This window comes from Chiloscyllium plagiosum, unplaced genomic scaffold, assembly GCF_037043375.1.
Source record: "Chiloscyllium plagiosum isolate Xiang-an unplaced genomic scaffold, Cpla_swu_hap1 HiC_scaffold_10, whole genome shotgun sequence".
Taxonomy (NCBI): Eukaryota; Metazoa; Chordata; class Chondrichthyes; order Orectolobiformes; family Hemiscylliidae; genus Chiloscyllium; species Chiloscyllium plagiosum.
The window spans coordinates 45,541,785-45,557,242 of NW_028270148.1; the positions used below are offsets into that span (position 1 = coordinate 45,541,785).

General features: G+C 40.0%; 1 protein-coding gene across 3 annotated transcripts in view; it reads left to right on the plus strand.

Moving 5' to 3' along the window:
• LOC122552810 (calcium/manganese antiporter SLC30A10-like) overlaps positions 1-11,005 on the plus strand; it is a 29,694-nt gene extending 18,689 nt beyond the window's left edge. For all 3 annotated transcript variants that reach the window (XM_043695783.2, XM_043695784.2, XM_043695785.2), the window contains one exon: positions 8,154-11,005. In XM_043695783.2, the coding sequence (XP_043551718.2) occupies positions 8,154-8,644 (491 nt within the window). In that variant the 3' untranslated portion in view covers positions 8,645-11,005. The remainder of the gene's footprint in view (positions 1-8,153) is intronic.
• The last annotated feature ends 4,453 nt before the right edge of the window (positions 11,006-15,458 follow it).

Here is a 15,458-nt window from a genome sequence, read left to right on the forward strand (position 1 = left end):
TAATCTTTTAATTATCACACTGCTTGAGAAGAGTTGGAAAAGCATGGGCCTGAAAAGCCACAGGGAGGTTTATACATAATTCCAATGGGGATTAAAAATTCTGTCAAGAGTGCATTTAGCAGCAGTCTATTGGAAAGAGAATAAACAGGGGAATTCACCATTAGTTTACTGTAAGAAATATCTGAGAATTACTAGTTTTCCTTTCTTCCCAATTTTCTAGTGTCCACATGAAATCATTGTTGAAATTTCAAAAGCCTGTCGCTTAACACACATTCCAGGAGTTAAACATGTAAATGTGTGTGGCACTTTAGTGCCAGACTCAAGGAATGCTTCAGTCTAAAAAGTGCTGTTTTTTTGGATGAGACATTAAGTGGAGGCCTTGCTTGCATGTCAGCTACAGCAGCAACTGAAACTTACATTTGTGTAGTGTCTTTAAGGTGAGGAAATACCCCACGGGCATTCTCCAGGAACATGTTAAAACCAAGTATGAAAACGAGCCACATAAGGAGATATTAGATCAGGTGATTGAGTCAGCTTGGTCAATAAAGTAGATTTTAGGTAGTACTTTAAAGGAGGAAAGCAAGGTAAGTATAAAGTTAGCATTCCAGAGCTTGGAGTGTGGGTGTGGCTAGCAGTGGAGTTGTAGGCAACAGCAACTGAATGTGGAGTGATTAAAATTATGGATAGAGGCCAGAATTAAATGAACCCAGGGTTGTGCAGCTGCAGAAGATTGCAGCGATATCAAGGAGTGAGTCCAAGGAGCGACTTGAGAGTAAGATAACAATTTAAATTATTATTCCATATGCATGTATATTATACAGACACTCGTGTGCCAGCCTCTGAGAACCCTCATGGCACATCTCTGATTCACTTACAGGACACTTCTGCACTTCAATGCTGCTCTCGGGCTGCACTTGCAATTATTATTGTAGCAAGGGCACACTGTGCTCGGACACACCCAGTTCAGGGACTGGACCAGGCTGCATCTGTGGCCTGTTCACTTGCTGTCATAACACTCGCTCACTCTGAGCCTGCCTGGATGTTCACAGCATTCTTGCCTTGCATTGGATCTTTTGCGCTTTGCCCCTTCAGCCAGTGATACCAGATTCATATCACTGCTGTTTTGCCTTGCCGTTTTGTATAGATATAAGTTAGGAATTGTCATCATTGTCAGCAGATTTCAAGGGAAATAGCCTTTGCCTTTGGAGGAGAGAATGTTTCTCTTGGCTCCCATATCAATTACTCTGAGATCAACTACTTTATGTGTCCACCTGAACATTAGATTGACAATTGTTCAGTATTAGATTGACAATTGTTCAACATTAGATTGATAATTATTCAAATTAGTTTCACCATTGTTTAACATTAGATTGACGATTATTCAACATTAGATTCATAATTATTCCAACCCAAGCAGAATCCCAGGAAACCTCAGTAACTCTGGCAGCATCTGTGGAGTAAGAAATTATTAATGTTTTGAGTCAAATGATTCTTCTTTGGAACTGAATTATTCTGAAGCTCTCTGTTACAATGTTGTCTCTTTTTGAGTCATTGCCATCAATCATTCTACTGCCGTATCTGACTGAGTAAAATTGTTGTGCCAAGGAAGGACCACTTTTGTACTTTTCCCGCTACCGTTTTCAGTAGAGACAGGATTGAGCTTTCCCAAATGAAATGATTTAGAGTTTTATATTGGGGAAATATGAGGTGTTCCTCTCAGCAGCCTCGGTAATTAGATTGTGACATTATAGAAGTGAAAGAATATTGTGCTTAATCCATAGCTAGCTCCTTTAGAACTAGAGTTAATTCAGTGGTGGATTTTCTTGGATTAATTTTATTTGATGAAATATAATGGTAATTAGATTTCAGGCAGTTCAGCTATTTGCCATTTTTTGGTCAAGATGGCAGTGGAATAGTAGTGCAGTCCTTTGGGCCCTGGTGCTTGTCCGCTCTGTCTGGTTTTCCATTTTATTTTCTACTTTCTCTACATTTTTTAAAAACTTTCCCCTTACTTACCTTTTTGTGGAAAGCTCAGATGGCATTGAGGTTGGAGGCAGGGGTTTGTTACCGGTACCGATGGTGGGAATCGTGTTTGTGCTTGTGGTGGTGCCAGCAGAGGGAGGTGAGACTGTATTCCCCACGATGGTGGGAAGAAGTGAGTTTGGACCTAGCTCCCATGTGGGACCTGACAGCTTTAGCGGTGGCTGCGTTTCCAAGATCAGCTCGGTATAAACTCGATGGCAGCATCGGCAGTACAAGATGGCGCCGAAGAAAGGTGACACGGTTCCGCGGTGGTGGCATGGCAAAGGGACTCATGGCTGCTGACTGCTTCGTGCTGGTGATGGTCTCACCATTGGGGTTGATGAGCTCCTATCCAGGCCCATGGCTAAGCACGTAAGGACTGTAATGTTCAACTTTTAACTTAATTTCCTTATTTTTCTACCTTTATACTCTACGTTTGGTTTACTTCTGTGTTTGAAGATGGTGCCAGAGAACAGCGACATTATATAACACTTTTAACTGTATTTGCAATGAACACGCATGACAATAAATACATCACTCAATATCCAAGTCAGCAGGTTACATATTCAACATGTCCTCAACCCTGGTGATAGTGGGAATGTTGCAGCTGACACACCAGTTCCAGCTTCACTTTATTGTCCTACAATAAACACTAAAATCTTTGCTCAAGGACATACATGCTTTTGCATCGTGTGCTTCATGACTTAAATTGACTCCTGCCTTCTGTGCCAATTTATTTGTCATAAGAAACTCATTTGATCCAGGTAAAAAATTGCCTGTAATTTTGTCACAGCAGCCTGTGCCCTCAAAACATTAGAAATGCACAAATATTGATGTGTTCTTGTTAAGAATATGTGAAATTTTTTAACAGTAATTTCTTCTTACTTGAAATTGCTCCTGCTATTGTTACTGATGTGTTTCACTCTGACTGAGTTAATTGCATGTTGCTACCATAGAGTATTAGTAAAATCTAGGAGGCTGCTGTTTCTCGGATGCTGTCAATACAGATATGAGTAAAGAATGCTGGGAGAAAGATGAACCTGATGATCATTGATTTGAATAATCTCACTACTCAAAAATGGGTAGCAGAAAAGCTTGCAAAATAGAGGTTGTTCTGCCATAATGCATGTTTCGTTAACATGGACTGGCTATAATGCAATTGATGAATTGGGGACACTGCTTAGAAAGGGTGAACTTTAAAAATGCATGTTGTCTGTAACGTGATTACATTGCTAACACTGTAAGCCCTGTTTCTAAAGTGTAATTTTTGTGTAATACAGGGTTGCACAAGAACGCAACCATCGCGTTATAGAAGAACAACTTGTACAGTAGTTGGAAAAGTAGACAGTTGAACAAGGGACCTTATTAATTCATGCCGAACTGTATTTGTAGCAATGAAGGCTCATGCAAGTTAAGTGTGGACCTGTTTAGAATCATAATAGAAGGACACTGGGTAGCATCAGCTTCCTTTCTAAATATGGCTGTAATTCCCAGTGCTTGATGTACTGAATGAGGAAGAGATGGAGGTATAGCAACTCAAAGGGCATTAAGAGACTCATGCAGAAACATCTGCCACATTGCTGAAATGACAGAGAAGTCGTGCCAATGATATTCAGACTTAATAGTGAGGTGTACTACCTGACCCCTCAGACATCTGTAGTGATAGTGGAAGCATATGGAATTTGCAGATTGATTGATAATACTGATTTGACATTGGCACTGCCAGTTTGGATCTGTTAAACATGATGTGGAGATGCCGATGTTGCACTGGTGAGAACAAAGTTAAAAATCACACAACACCAGGTTATAGTCCAACAGGTTTATTTGGAAGCACTAGCTTTTGGAGTGCTGCCTCTTCATCAGGTGGTTCATCATCATCATTAACCACCTGGTGAAGAGGCAGTGCCTTGAAAGCTAGTGCTTCTAAATAAAGCTGTTGGACTACAAGCTGGTGTTGAGTGATTTTTAAATTTGTTAAACAGGCAGATTAGTTAATTGTTGCCTCCTGCATGTGTTGAACATTGGATTACTGTTACTTTCTGCTTTTTGGAAAAAGAATGGCAGATTGAAACTACGTTCTTGTGATAAATGGATCTTTCTCAGGTTGGCAAGCTGTTACTGATACAATACCAAGGGATTGGAGTTGTAGCCTCAATTATTTACAATAGTGTATGATTGCTAAATTTTCCAATAACATCAAGGCCAGTTTAAAAGTAAGCATTTTGAGAGGAGGTAGTGAGTCTGCCAAGGGATATAAATAACTTAAATGAATGGCCAAAAGTTTAGCAGAAGGAGTATAATATGGGAAAGTGTGAACATGTTCACTTTGGCAGGAAGAATAGAAAAGCAGTGCACTATTCGGGTGGAGAGAGATTGTAGAACTCATTGACACTGAGGGATCTGAGTGTTCTGGTGCAAGAGTTACACAGAATTAGTAAGTAGGTGCAGCGAGTGATTAGCAAGGCAAATAAAATATTGTTGCTTATTGCAATAGAAATGGAATCTAAGAATAGGGAAGATTCAATGCAACTGTGCAGGTTCTTGGTGAGACAACATCTGGAGTGCTTTGTCCAGTTTTGGTCTCTATGGCAATGTGAGCTATAGTCCGATTTGTGGTGGAGTTGTGTGAGAAGTCAGGTTGGAACCATCTTGATGTCGGGCACATCTGACTCTGTCTTTTATATGTTAGACAAGCTGCAAGGCAAGTTTCTCAGTAGGCAGTGGGGGTTGCCAGTTAAGGGGGGATTTTTGCTTGTTAAACACCTTGTTAATAGCTAACTTGCCTCATTAATATTCAGCTTCTTGGCCTACCAGATGTGCCAAACAAGCTGTGTTGGATCACATAGTATCCAATTATTTGTTTGATTTTCTTGATCACATTGCACAATTCAGAGAGGAACAGGCTGTTCACCCATTAAGTTGACCAAGATCACTTCCTTGAACAGTGATGAACTATTGCTGTTTGTGAGATGCCAAGGTAAATACATTCCCATAATTCCAAGTTTATTCATTGTATTGGGCTTTGAGCACTTCAATATGATAAGGTGCTATGTAAACCTAAGTATCAGTCAAGTAATTTTAAGTTGCTTGTGATGGACATATTTAACATATTTTGTTCTGCATTCTCTCCTTGTTTGTCATCATCTTCTCCACGATCTTCACAATGTAAGAAAGGCTACAAAGCCTCTCAGAGCTGTAGCAGATTCTTAAAACATTCTGTCAATACTCATGTGTTGTGTGTTGAAGGACACAGGAATTTTAAATTTCACTATGAGCATGAAATAGTTGATATCGAATCTGATGCCTTCTACACATCCAATATTCCATTCCACTTCTTTGGCCTTTCCACTACTTAATTCTCAAAAAAAGTCCAACATCACTGACTGTAATCTTTAGAGAATTAGGAAGCAACCTTTACAAAGAGACATTGAAGGGCTTATACCTGAAACATCGATTCTCCGGCTCCTCGGATGCCGCCTGACCTGCTGTGCTTTTTCCAGTGACACACTTTTTGATTCTGACTCTCCAGCATCTGCAGTCCTCACTTTCTCATAAGAATTACTCAGGAAATTATGGGCCAATTAGCCTAATATTTATTTAGGTAAAGTATTAGAAAACAGTCTGAATGAAGGGATAGTGAACTACCCGAGTTAAGAGTTGACATTCAACCCTTTTCTATCCCTAGCACATTCTGAGCAAGAACGAAACATCTTGCAGTATAATATATGGAATGATTTTATAAGCATAATATGGGAAAGTGTGAATATGTTCACTTTGGCAGGAAGAACAGAAAAGCAAAAATTCTGAATGCTGCAGATGCTTGAGATCCAAAATAAAACCAGAATGTACTAGTTAAGCTGCATCTGTGGAGAGTGAATTAGAATTAGCGCTTCAAGCCCAGTATGACACTTCTTCAGAACTGGAGACTTCATTGCTATCTTGGATGACGGAACAACTTGACGTGGATTAGAGACTCTTTTGCTTCATACTTTTCTTACATCAGAGATTTCATGTCACAGAAAAAGACTTTATGATTCATTCCACAGTTATTTGAAGACATTCTATTCACTTAAACAGGGATAAATACTCAGGGTCATTTGACCCAAAACATTAACTCTGATTTCTCTTCACAGATGCTGTCAATCCTGCTGAGCTTTTGCAGCAACTTCTATTTTTGTCTCTGATGTAAACAGTTGGCCTTGCTTTCTCCAAAGCTACTTCCCTTGACGAAGACTTCTGGCTTAATTTCTCCTAATATCTTTGAAAAACAAGCTTTATCAGCCATTGTCTTTCTGTACTTTAGTAACTGTATACCTCTATATTTATTACTTAGACCTTAAGTTACATCTTAATTAGTTGTGGATAACATCAGTACTGTGAAGTGCACACATTTCCATACACAAGCATTGTTCCATTGGAAGATAAGCCAAGGATTGTCCTTATTATACTTCAAAATTATTGGGTGGAACCTTTTAGAGCACTGAGTGACATGAGCTATGACATGCGAGTCACCTGGCGAGACCTATCTCAATATCGAGAGCATCTCATTTCATCTTCTATGTTTTTGACTCATTGTTACTCATAATGCATACTTGTTAACTCATCTCATTGATGTCCAGCTTTCTGTCTGACCAAACTCATCAAACAAGACTAGATGTCGAGAAACCTTGACATGGAAGTCAGAATGGGCAACTAGCAACTTCAGCTCAGTGCTTACTTCAAATGATCTCCATGTTACTTAGGACCAAAGATCATCTCAGGGCATGATCAATGGGCATCAGCCACATGCACCCCTTATCCATGGACATTGGTATCTGGCATTTATCAACTGCTTCCCACCATAATAACTGGTGTGGGGGCACTGGAAACACAGACCTGCATTGAAGGGTGCACAAAGGCTGCAGCAGGGAGACTGTGGACATGGACAGGCACCAAGCTCACGTATTGGACCAGGCCGTATCTTAGCCGACTTGCTTTCTCTCTTGCACTGTTTGCACATACTCACCTACCTGCTTGCCTGCACTATCCACGCCATGCCTTGTCATGCTGTGCCAGTTACTGCAGTCACATGACCAGGCTGTTTAGCTGTCCATCTTGCTGTACTGCATGGATTCCCAAGGCTTCCAGTAACAGAGGCTGTTTATTAGACATTGATCAACGTTTATGAAACTTCCTAGCAGAGGGAGCGTCAGGGTTCTGGGCACTTCTGCTCCAGTCTGTGTGGTCAGGTTGCTCAAATGGTGGATGCAGGGGAGTCAGCTCACAGAAACTATGGGAGTTGGATTGGCAGGGTAGAAAGGGGCTAATGCAGCAGCTAGGAGACTTGGCAAATTAATTTTTCAGGATCAGCTCTGCAGGCTGGAGGGGATGGGGAGTTGATGGTATAGAATCCCTAAATTCTGGCCATCCTAATGTTGTTCTTTGGACCCCTTTTAGGGCACTGAGTGACATGAGCTATGACACCTCCCTGTCCCAGACAATTGAAAACACAATCTCATCATTGGTTCTGAATAAACCAGGACTAATGCCGCTTAATATTTCAATCATTGGTCTAGGATAATCAGAAATCATTTCACAAAATAGTCCAGTTTTGTTTTTAGTTCAAGCTTGTGATGACAAGGTTTTTGTAGCCTCACTGAATGTGTGAATGTCGCAAAGCTAATATGCTTATTATAACTGATCTTTTTGAAATACAGGATTCCATGAGCCAGTTTCTGCATATTTGTATCAGGTTCTCCTTTTAACTTGTACATGCTTTTACCATCAGGAGGGTCCAATAGTGCAAGCTTTTCCATAGCTGTTAATGATGGGCCTTGAACTCAAGATATCCAACCAGTGATGCACTTCTCTAAGCAACTCGGATTTTCTTTTGAGCCAGTCACTCCAATGACTTATGCAGTACCATGAATATTAAAACTGAAGATTGCTTCATTCTCTGTTGGATATACAGGATTCTAGTACTATAGCTACCAGGCCAATTACAATTCAGGTCTTGTGAAATTGGGAGACAATAAATTTACATCAAAATATTACATTCAGAGTGTAAAGCTAGAAAAATCTTAATTTAAAATATCTGCTTTTCATTTTATTAATTAAACAAATTCTAAAGTCACAATTTCCATGTTTTGCAGATGAAAAATTGTGTGCAGTTGATGGAGTGCATGGGATTCATGAACTCCATATATGGGAATTGGCTGGAGGTAGGCATATTGCAACTCTTCATGTGAAATGCCTGGATCTTTCCTCCTACGAAACAGCAGCATTACAAATACGTGAAATCTTCCATAATGCAGGAATTCACTCTGTTACCATTCAGGCAGAGTTTGTTGATACAGTGCCTGGTTCAACTCTAAAGTGCAATTTTCCCTGTGTCCGAAAGGAATGTGAAAATAAAATGTGCTGCATTTCTCAAAATGACTGCAACCTTGATGCAGAAGGTTCCATAGAGATGCGTAACAATTCTCCAGGGCCATCGAGAAATGGCTTCATGGGTAACAATGCAGCAGAAGATAATGTAGAAGAACTTTCTATTCTTCCATCCTATGACCTGACAACAACTAAACAGAAAGAAGGAAAGGAAGCCACAAATGGGCTGTCGCATTTGCACAGTACATCACTATAATTTGATTTTATAGGCAAGAGAGATTTTGCATTGAAGTTGAATTTAGGACTGGTAAACCTACAGATTATACTCATTATTAAAAGCAAGACTGCTACAGCAAAGTTTGATGTAACTATTAACGAGCAGCTTCTTCATTATAACCTGTCTGAAATGAGTTTGATGAACTAAATACAGATCACAACAGCTATCTTATTTGTGCTGCTATAAAAAGTGAAACAAAGTGGCAAATTACAATTTTAATGTTTTACTTCTTGTGTACATTAAATCTGAGTGAATTCCTCAGTTCTATTTAATTTCTGTTGCATGAAATCTTTAACTTTGACATTGCTGTCAGATGTCCGGTACTGACCATTTTTTTCAGAGCATTAAAAGACCATTTAAATTGTTCAAATCTCATTAAACCACAGCCATTGAATTTTGTTTTGCATGACTGTATCATGAAATTATCAGGTATCAGGGAATTGTTTTTTTTACACAACTGTTCAGCAGGGTTGTTTCCAGACAAGCTGCTCTTTCTAATGAGTTTTGTCTGGAAAGCATCAGTCTGATTGCTAATCTGTGTTCTTCATTAAAAAACAGTGTGATGTTCTTTGTTGCCACCTGAGTTTTATTAATTACAATTACAAACACTGGGGTAATTGAATGGGAGACATGTCTTTATTCTAAACAGTGATTTGGATCCAGTGAATTCCTGAGATTGAGATAATATGGATTCAGTACTGAGTAAGAATCAAAACATGTGGATTGGGAGAGGGCACAAAAATAAACTTTCATCTGGATTTGGTGGGGGAGCCATAGGTTTCTTGTATTCTAACCAAATTACTGCTTTAACTTTCAGTGATGTTGGTGGGTATGGGTGGGGTGGAGGGAAGAGTGGAATAGGATTTGGATGATGACAGGAAGAGAGCAAATTTGCCATTCATCCCGATCGCAAGGGGACATGCTTTGGGAATAGTCTAAGCCACTTTGAGAATTTGGGTCTTTGTGTTGTTATGAAATCTGTGGGTGAACTTATTCAGTAATTTTTGGTTAATTTGTAATTGTAATTACTAACAAGCTTCTGAAAACCACATGTACTGCTGTGGTTGTGAATCCTTTTTAGATGTTTGGATGGTATAGTTTTGTTACTAGATGCATTTGTCACAAAATCACATCTCTGATTTATTGATATGTACTCCTATTCCTGCCCGGAGGTGTGATTAGAATGTTGTTCTTACAAGAGCCATAAATTTAATTCTTGTGGTAATTTTTCATGAGATATTAAAAAACTGATAAAGTGAACAAGCCTAACGTTGGTCTAGAGATTGACGTGTTTTCTTCTGAAAGCTTGTGTAATTACAACAGATTTCAGGCAAAGCATTTAATGATAAACAAACCTCCTCAAAAGAGATTGAGTTGTAAGTTTAAATAAGTATGCCGAGGTTTTGCCTCATTAATTTTTGGAGGGAAATGGAAAGAGGTATTTCACAATTTTCACTCAATTGGTTACATATGTCAGGAATTGTTTGTATTCAGGTAGATGGTATGTGAAAGAAACAAGTTTGATGGGCTGAATTTTGTTCTAATCTCACCCTGTGGTTTTGTTTTATACTCTAGCTTCACTTCAATGTGCAGTATGCCTTAAAATGATTTGTTTCTGTCAACAGTATTTGGCATCACACTGCCAAGAAACCATTTATTGCCAAAGCGTAAAGTCCAAAAAGATTAGAAAAGCAGAAACTATTAGGGCGATCAGGAAGGATTCTTTCACTTCCCCAGAATGAATCTGGATACTTAAATTGTACTTTAAACATGAAAGAATGTGGTAGAAATATATCCTTATTTTAGCCTACATGTGCATATATCATACAGCAGTATCCAATCAGATTATCAACAATGCCATTTGCTGGGGGTTTACACATTCTCATAAGAAACAGTTCATTTTAATGAGCAAAATCATTATCAAATGTTAAATTACTGCTTTGAACTGCCTTTCAAAAATGTTGTGATTTGTAGTTGTTTTCAAGATTACAGTTAATTCTGATTGAAAATTCTTGCGGAAATGTATTTCTTTTGTTCTGTTACTTCTGTTTGTAGTTATTGTGCTGCAATTAAAAGTGGGCACTGTATACTCTGAAAATAATCATCCTGCACAAGTGTTAATGGTAATAGTATGCATGTATTGTTTGATATGCTTTTCAAGAGTGAATGATCTTCGAGAATGTGTAGACAGGTTGAGACAATATAAACGTGATACTTGAAATTTACAAATAAATATACTTATTTTGAAATGTTATTCTCAATGGGAGAGTAAAGCTACTTGTTGTAAGATATGAGTGTTTACCTATGCAATAAAAATAAAATAAATCTTTGTGAAGGTAATGTTATTTTTGAAAGAATTCAATCATATATGTGTGGGTAAGAGAGAGAAACTTTGTACTGAGTATTTCAATGATCACAGTCTAATAATTGTGCATCCTCCTTGACAATCTTTGTCTCTAACTTATGTTTTATAGTTACAAGGCATTTTTTCGACCCTGTCTAGCTGTGTTTAACGTGTTTAAATGGGTATGCTCATGCTTTTGTCTGTCGTTTTTGCTCCTCTATCCATTTCTTCCAGTCTGTGTACAGTTTTGTCCTAGTTTGCCCCGGTACTGTTTCTCAGTGTCTAATTCTGTGTCATGATTTCTGCCTTCCTCCTTGTCAGTTTGATTAACATGCATATTGATAATGTTTTCTGCTTGAATCCAGACATCAATATTTTAATATATGTAGATCTCTCTGCCGTTTGAGACCTCATTGTCATTGTTTGTTTGAAACTAGGAAGTAGTTTTTTTAAAGTAAAATGTACTCATTGATTCTTAATTCCACTGAAGTCAAAAGATAGCAAACTTGTTAGAATCTGCATGTCACTTTGATGAAGAGCCTGCTGGTGGCTACATTTAGAATAGTGATACTCTTCACATTTTCTCAGCCAGACCTCACATGTTGAGAAAAGCTAGTCATGAACATATCACAGTACGAAGTAACTGTTGAGGTCTTGTGGCTCACAAGGTAGCATCATCAGGCAGATTTTCCACTTTCTAGAGTTCATGGGCAGTGGAGAGAAAGTTGTGAGTGTACATCGAAAGCAGAAGAGCAGATTCTTGATATCAAGAAAAATACTATCGTTTTTTTTCCCTTTGGGTTCAAGTGGCAAGTTCTGAATTTCACTAATGTGCCACGCCTACCTTATTTCCATGCTTCTATATCTCATCATTAACTAAACTTGCCTCATTTCTACGTAGCTTCCCATTCTCCTGTCCTTCACTGGTAAAGTCAATGGCATCAACTGCCAACATGAAAATCAGAGCAGTTCGCTGGCATTGGCAGCTTGATGCTTGTTTGTCTGGGTCTTCATCCAAAGCTATCTTCACTATGAGGACGCTGTGTACTCCGTGAGCATTGACCTCTTCTAGCTTTCATCCAAGCATGTTGGCAACAGCAGACCATCAGCCCTACCACACTAGCATGAGCCAGCTTTTGAGCTAAATCTCACACAGGTTCGATTCCTGCCTTTGGTCGCTGTCTAGAGTTTGCACATTCTCCCTTTTGTCTGTGTGGATTTCCAGTGGATACTGTCATGGCCCAAAGATGTGCAGGTTAGGAAGATTGGCTGTGATAAATCTTTGATGACAGCGAGTCTAGAACCAGGGGTCACAGTCCAAGGGTACAGGGTAAGCCATTTCAGACTGAGATGAGGAGAAATCTTTTCACTCAAACTGTCATGATCCTGTGAAATTCTCTGCCAATAAAGCAGTTGAGGCCAAAACATTGAATGTTTCCGACAAGGAGTTACATATAGTTTTTAGTCTAAAAAAGGGGACAGAGTGCTGAGTTGGATGATCAACCATGATCATGTTGAATGGCAGAGTGAGCTTTAAGGGCTGAATAGCCTACCCCTGCTTCTATTTTCTATGTTTAAAAGTCTCACTCCAGGATTTCCTGGCAATAATGGGAGCATTCCAGATGGGACCAGGCCTGCTGATAATTTCCTTGTCTTTTTGATACACCGATGTCATCTGCTAAGAGCAGGAGAGATTCCTGATTAAACATTACACAGATTACAGCTTCAGTCACAGCAGAAATCGTACAGGAAAAGAGTAATGAGGAGGTCTACGTCCAAGACTGATGAACACGGCTGAAGCAGGAGAAGTGACCATGGACAGTAACAGATCGGGAGCCAGTAGCCAGATGTTTCTGAACCAGCGCAAGGGGAATTTAAAGATAGAAAGTGAAACTAACCTCAGTATCCATTGGATAAATTATGGACTTGTGTGGTCTTTCACATAATTAAAACCTGCCGAAGAGTTTTTTTTTCTGTTTGACTGAATGTTTGCGTGAAATGTGCTCGACAGTGAAAGTTACCAGAGCCCCAAAGGCTATGTCTGTGCAGTGCATGAATCTGTGGATAGTGTTCTTTTCCTTTAGGGAATCTCACATTGTTGGGTGCTGCAGCCCCCTCCCTCACAGGTCCATCTACCCTCTGTGTGGCTGCAGCCATTTTCTTTCCCATTGCACACTTAGTATTTCCACATATTGGAAGATGACAGTGAGTGCTCCTCTGTCTGGGGTTTGCAGCCTCTGTGTCCACATATCAGTCAACCCCCAAATATCCATATCCCTTTCCTTGTAACCCTGACCATAAACCCTTGACATCTCTCCAGCTCCCAACCCAATATGAGTCTTCACCTGTCCAGCTTTTTCCCCCAAGCTGCTGATTTCTGATGTGACAATGTTTTGTCATACACTACCCTCTCCTTGAAACCAGGGTGCACCTGATTGGATTTAAGCATTCCTGCAAAAGCCCCTTCCTCTCCAGGTTTTATCTTCCCCTTTGCAGATACCGTCACCCCCCAGCACCACCCCAGCTCGCCTGAAGAATAACTTGCCATAGCATCTTCCCAGGGCAGCAACCCCCCTCCCCCCCAACGCTCCTTTTCAGTTTCTGAGAATGGACTTTGCAGACTGTGGCCCATCCCCTTCAGTAATGTAATCTGAGAGCCCTGGACCAGAAGTGCAAGACCTCTGTCTGGTTCACGTCCCCAACTGCATTAGCCTTATCCCTTGGACTAACTACTATGGAGCTGCAGGACTGACTGTGACCCGTTCACTGGACTGTAGAGGCACAGCCCCCCTGACCATGTCAATTCTGGAGACTAGCACTGGAGACTATCCATTGCTTACACTGCCAAGATCCCCAGACTGATGGATTCCCTCCATGGCCTTTGATGAGGACTACTCCCCTAAGAGTTGAAACATGGCTATGCACTTGCTCCACATGCAGTGTGTTTGTCACGTAAGCTGTTGGCACATGGTGAATATGTGAGATTGACATAGCACCCTGCCGTACAGCAAGATGTCTATCCCCAAGACTGAGGGATTGCTGAGTCAGCAAGGCAGGATGCCTGATGATGTGTCTTTACTAAGAGGCACAGCAAGGCATGAATGGTAAAAGCTAAGTGAGTGCTAAGAGAGAGACAGCATGCAGACCTGAGATGCAGCCTGGTCCAAACCGTGAACTGGGGGCCTACCCCATGTGTAAATAATGTCCCTACTGCAGCTTTTCAATGGTAGTTACTCATGTGCCGTGCAGTACAAGTCTGTGAATCTAATGTGCCCTGCCAGTTTATGGGAGAGATGCCATGATGGTCAGGATGGATTGTAAATGCTACATGCCCTGACTCAGTAATGCCCTTTAAATGGGAGGGTCACTGCCATCCAGTCTTGCCTACACGTGACTCCAGATCCACAGCAATCTGTTTGAGTCTTAACTGCCTTCTGGGCAATTAGGGACAGGTAATAAATCCTGTCCTAGCCAGTGACACCCTCATACCATGAATGAACAAAAAAAATGTCAATATCTGGATGAGGGATGTGTGTGTGACAGGAGCCCATAGATCTTGCCCTGAAACACTGTTTTGAGGTATGTAACATGGAGGTCCTTTAGAACAAGCAGCGAGCTGAATCCACCCCCTCTGGTTGACATGTTGAGTTTTTTCCTAAAGCTGAATGTTACTGAGGTGAGTCGTGCTGTTAGCAAGCTGGTTAAGAGTATTAAATCTCCATTAATTGGTAACTCACTACTGTCCAGGGGTGTCAAATGACTTATAGTTACTGCACATTGAATGCATATATGCTGGTTTCTTGCATTCTAAGCTATACCAAATGCAGCAAAAGGATTTAAACAGGAATTCAGTTATTTAAGTAATGTGCATAAACTACATTAAATCAGTCTTAAAAATTTGGACTCAAGTTAATCTTATTGAGAGAACGGAACTCGTACAGAATTAACTTTAAGAACTGTCACCTGACAACTTCAGCACCAACAAGTATAAAGATGAAAAGCTGGTTATTCATGTGCTAAGGATAGGGAGCTGAAAATCAGTGTGCACGCAAAGTGTGAGGCACTATAGCTGATAGGTATTGTGTACATCCCACAGATCTTAGTGTATAATTTTTGGTTATCCTGGGTGTGAGTATGCAGATATTTAATGTAAAATGCCAAATTCAGGTTCTGGGGAAAAATGGTTAAAAATGTGTTTTTCTTTCAGCGAATTGTCTGACTGAACCAAAAATTTAAAGTTTGCATAACACATCCCCCAGAAATGGCAACCTTGTCCATTTTCTTCCAAATGTATAAAATTAATATTGAATATTTATATTTAATAACTAATAAAAGTTTACACATTTTAAACTGATCTGCATTTGCGACTGGTGTTACAAGTGGAAGCGAGCACTATTCTTTTTGAAAAGCACTACTTCTCAGTACACTTACCTCTGTTACCACTGCTGC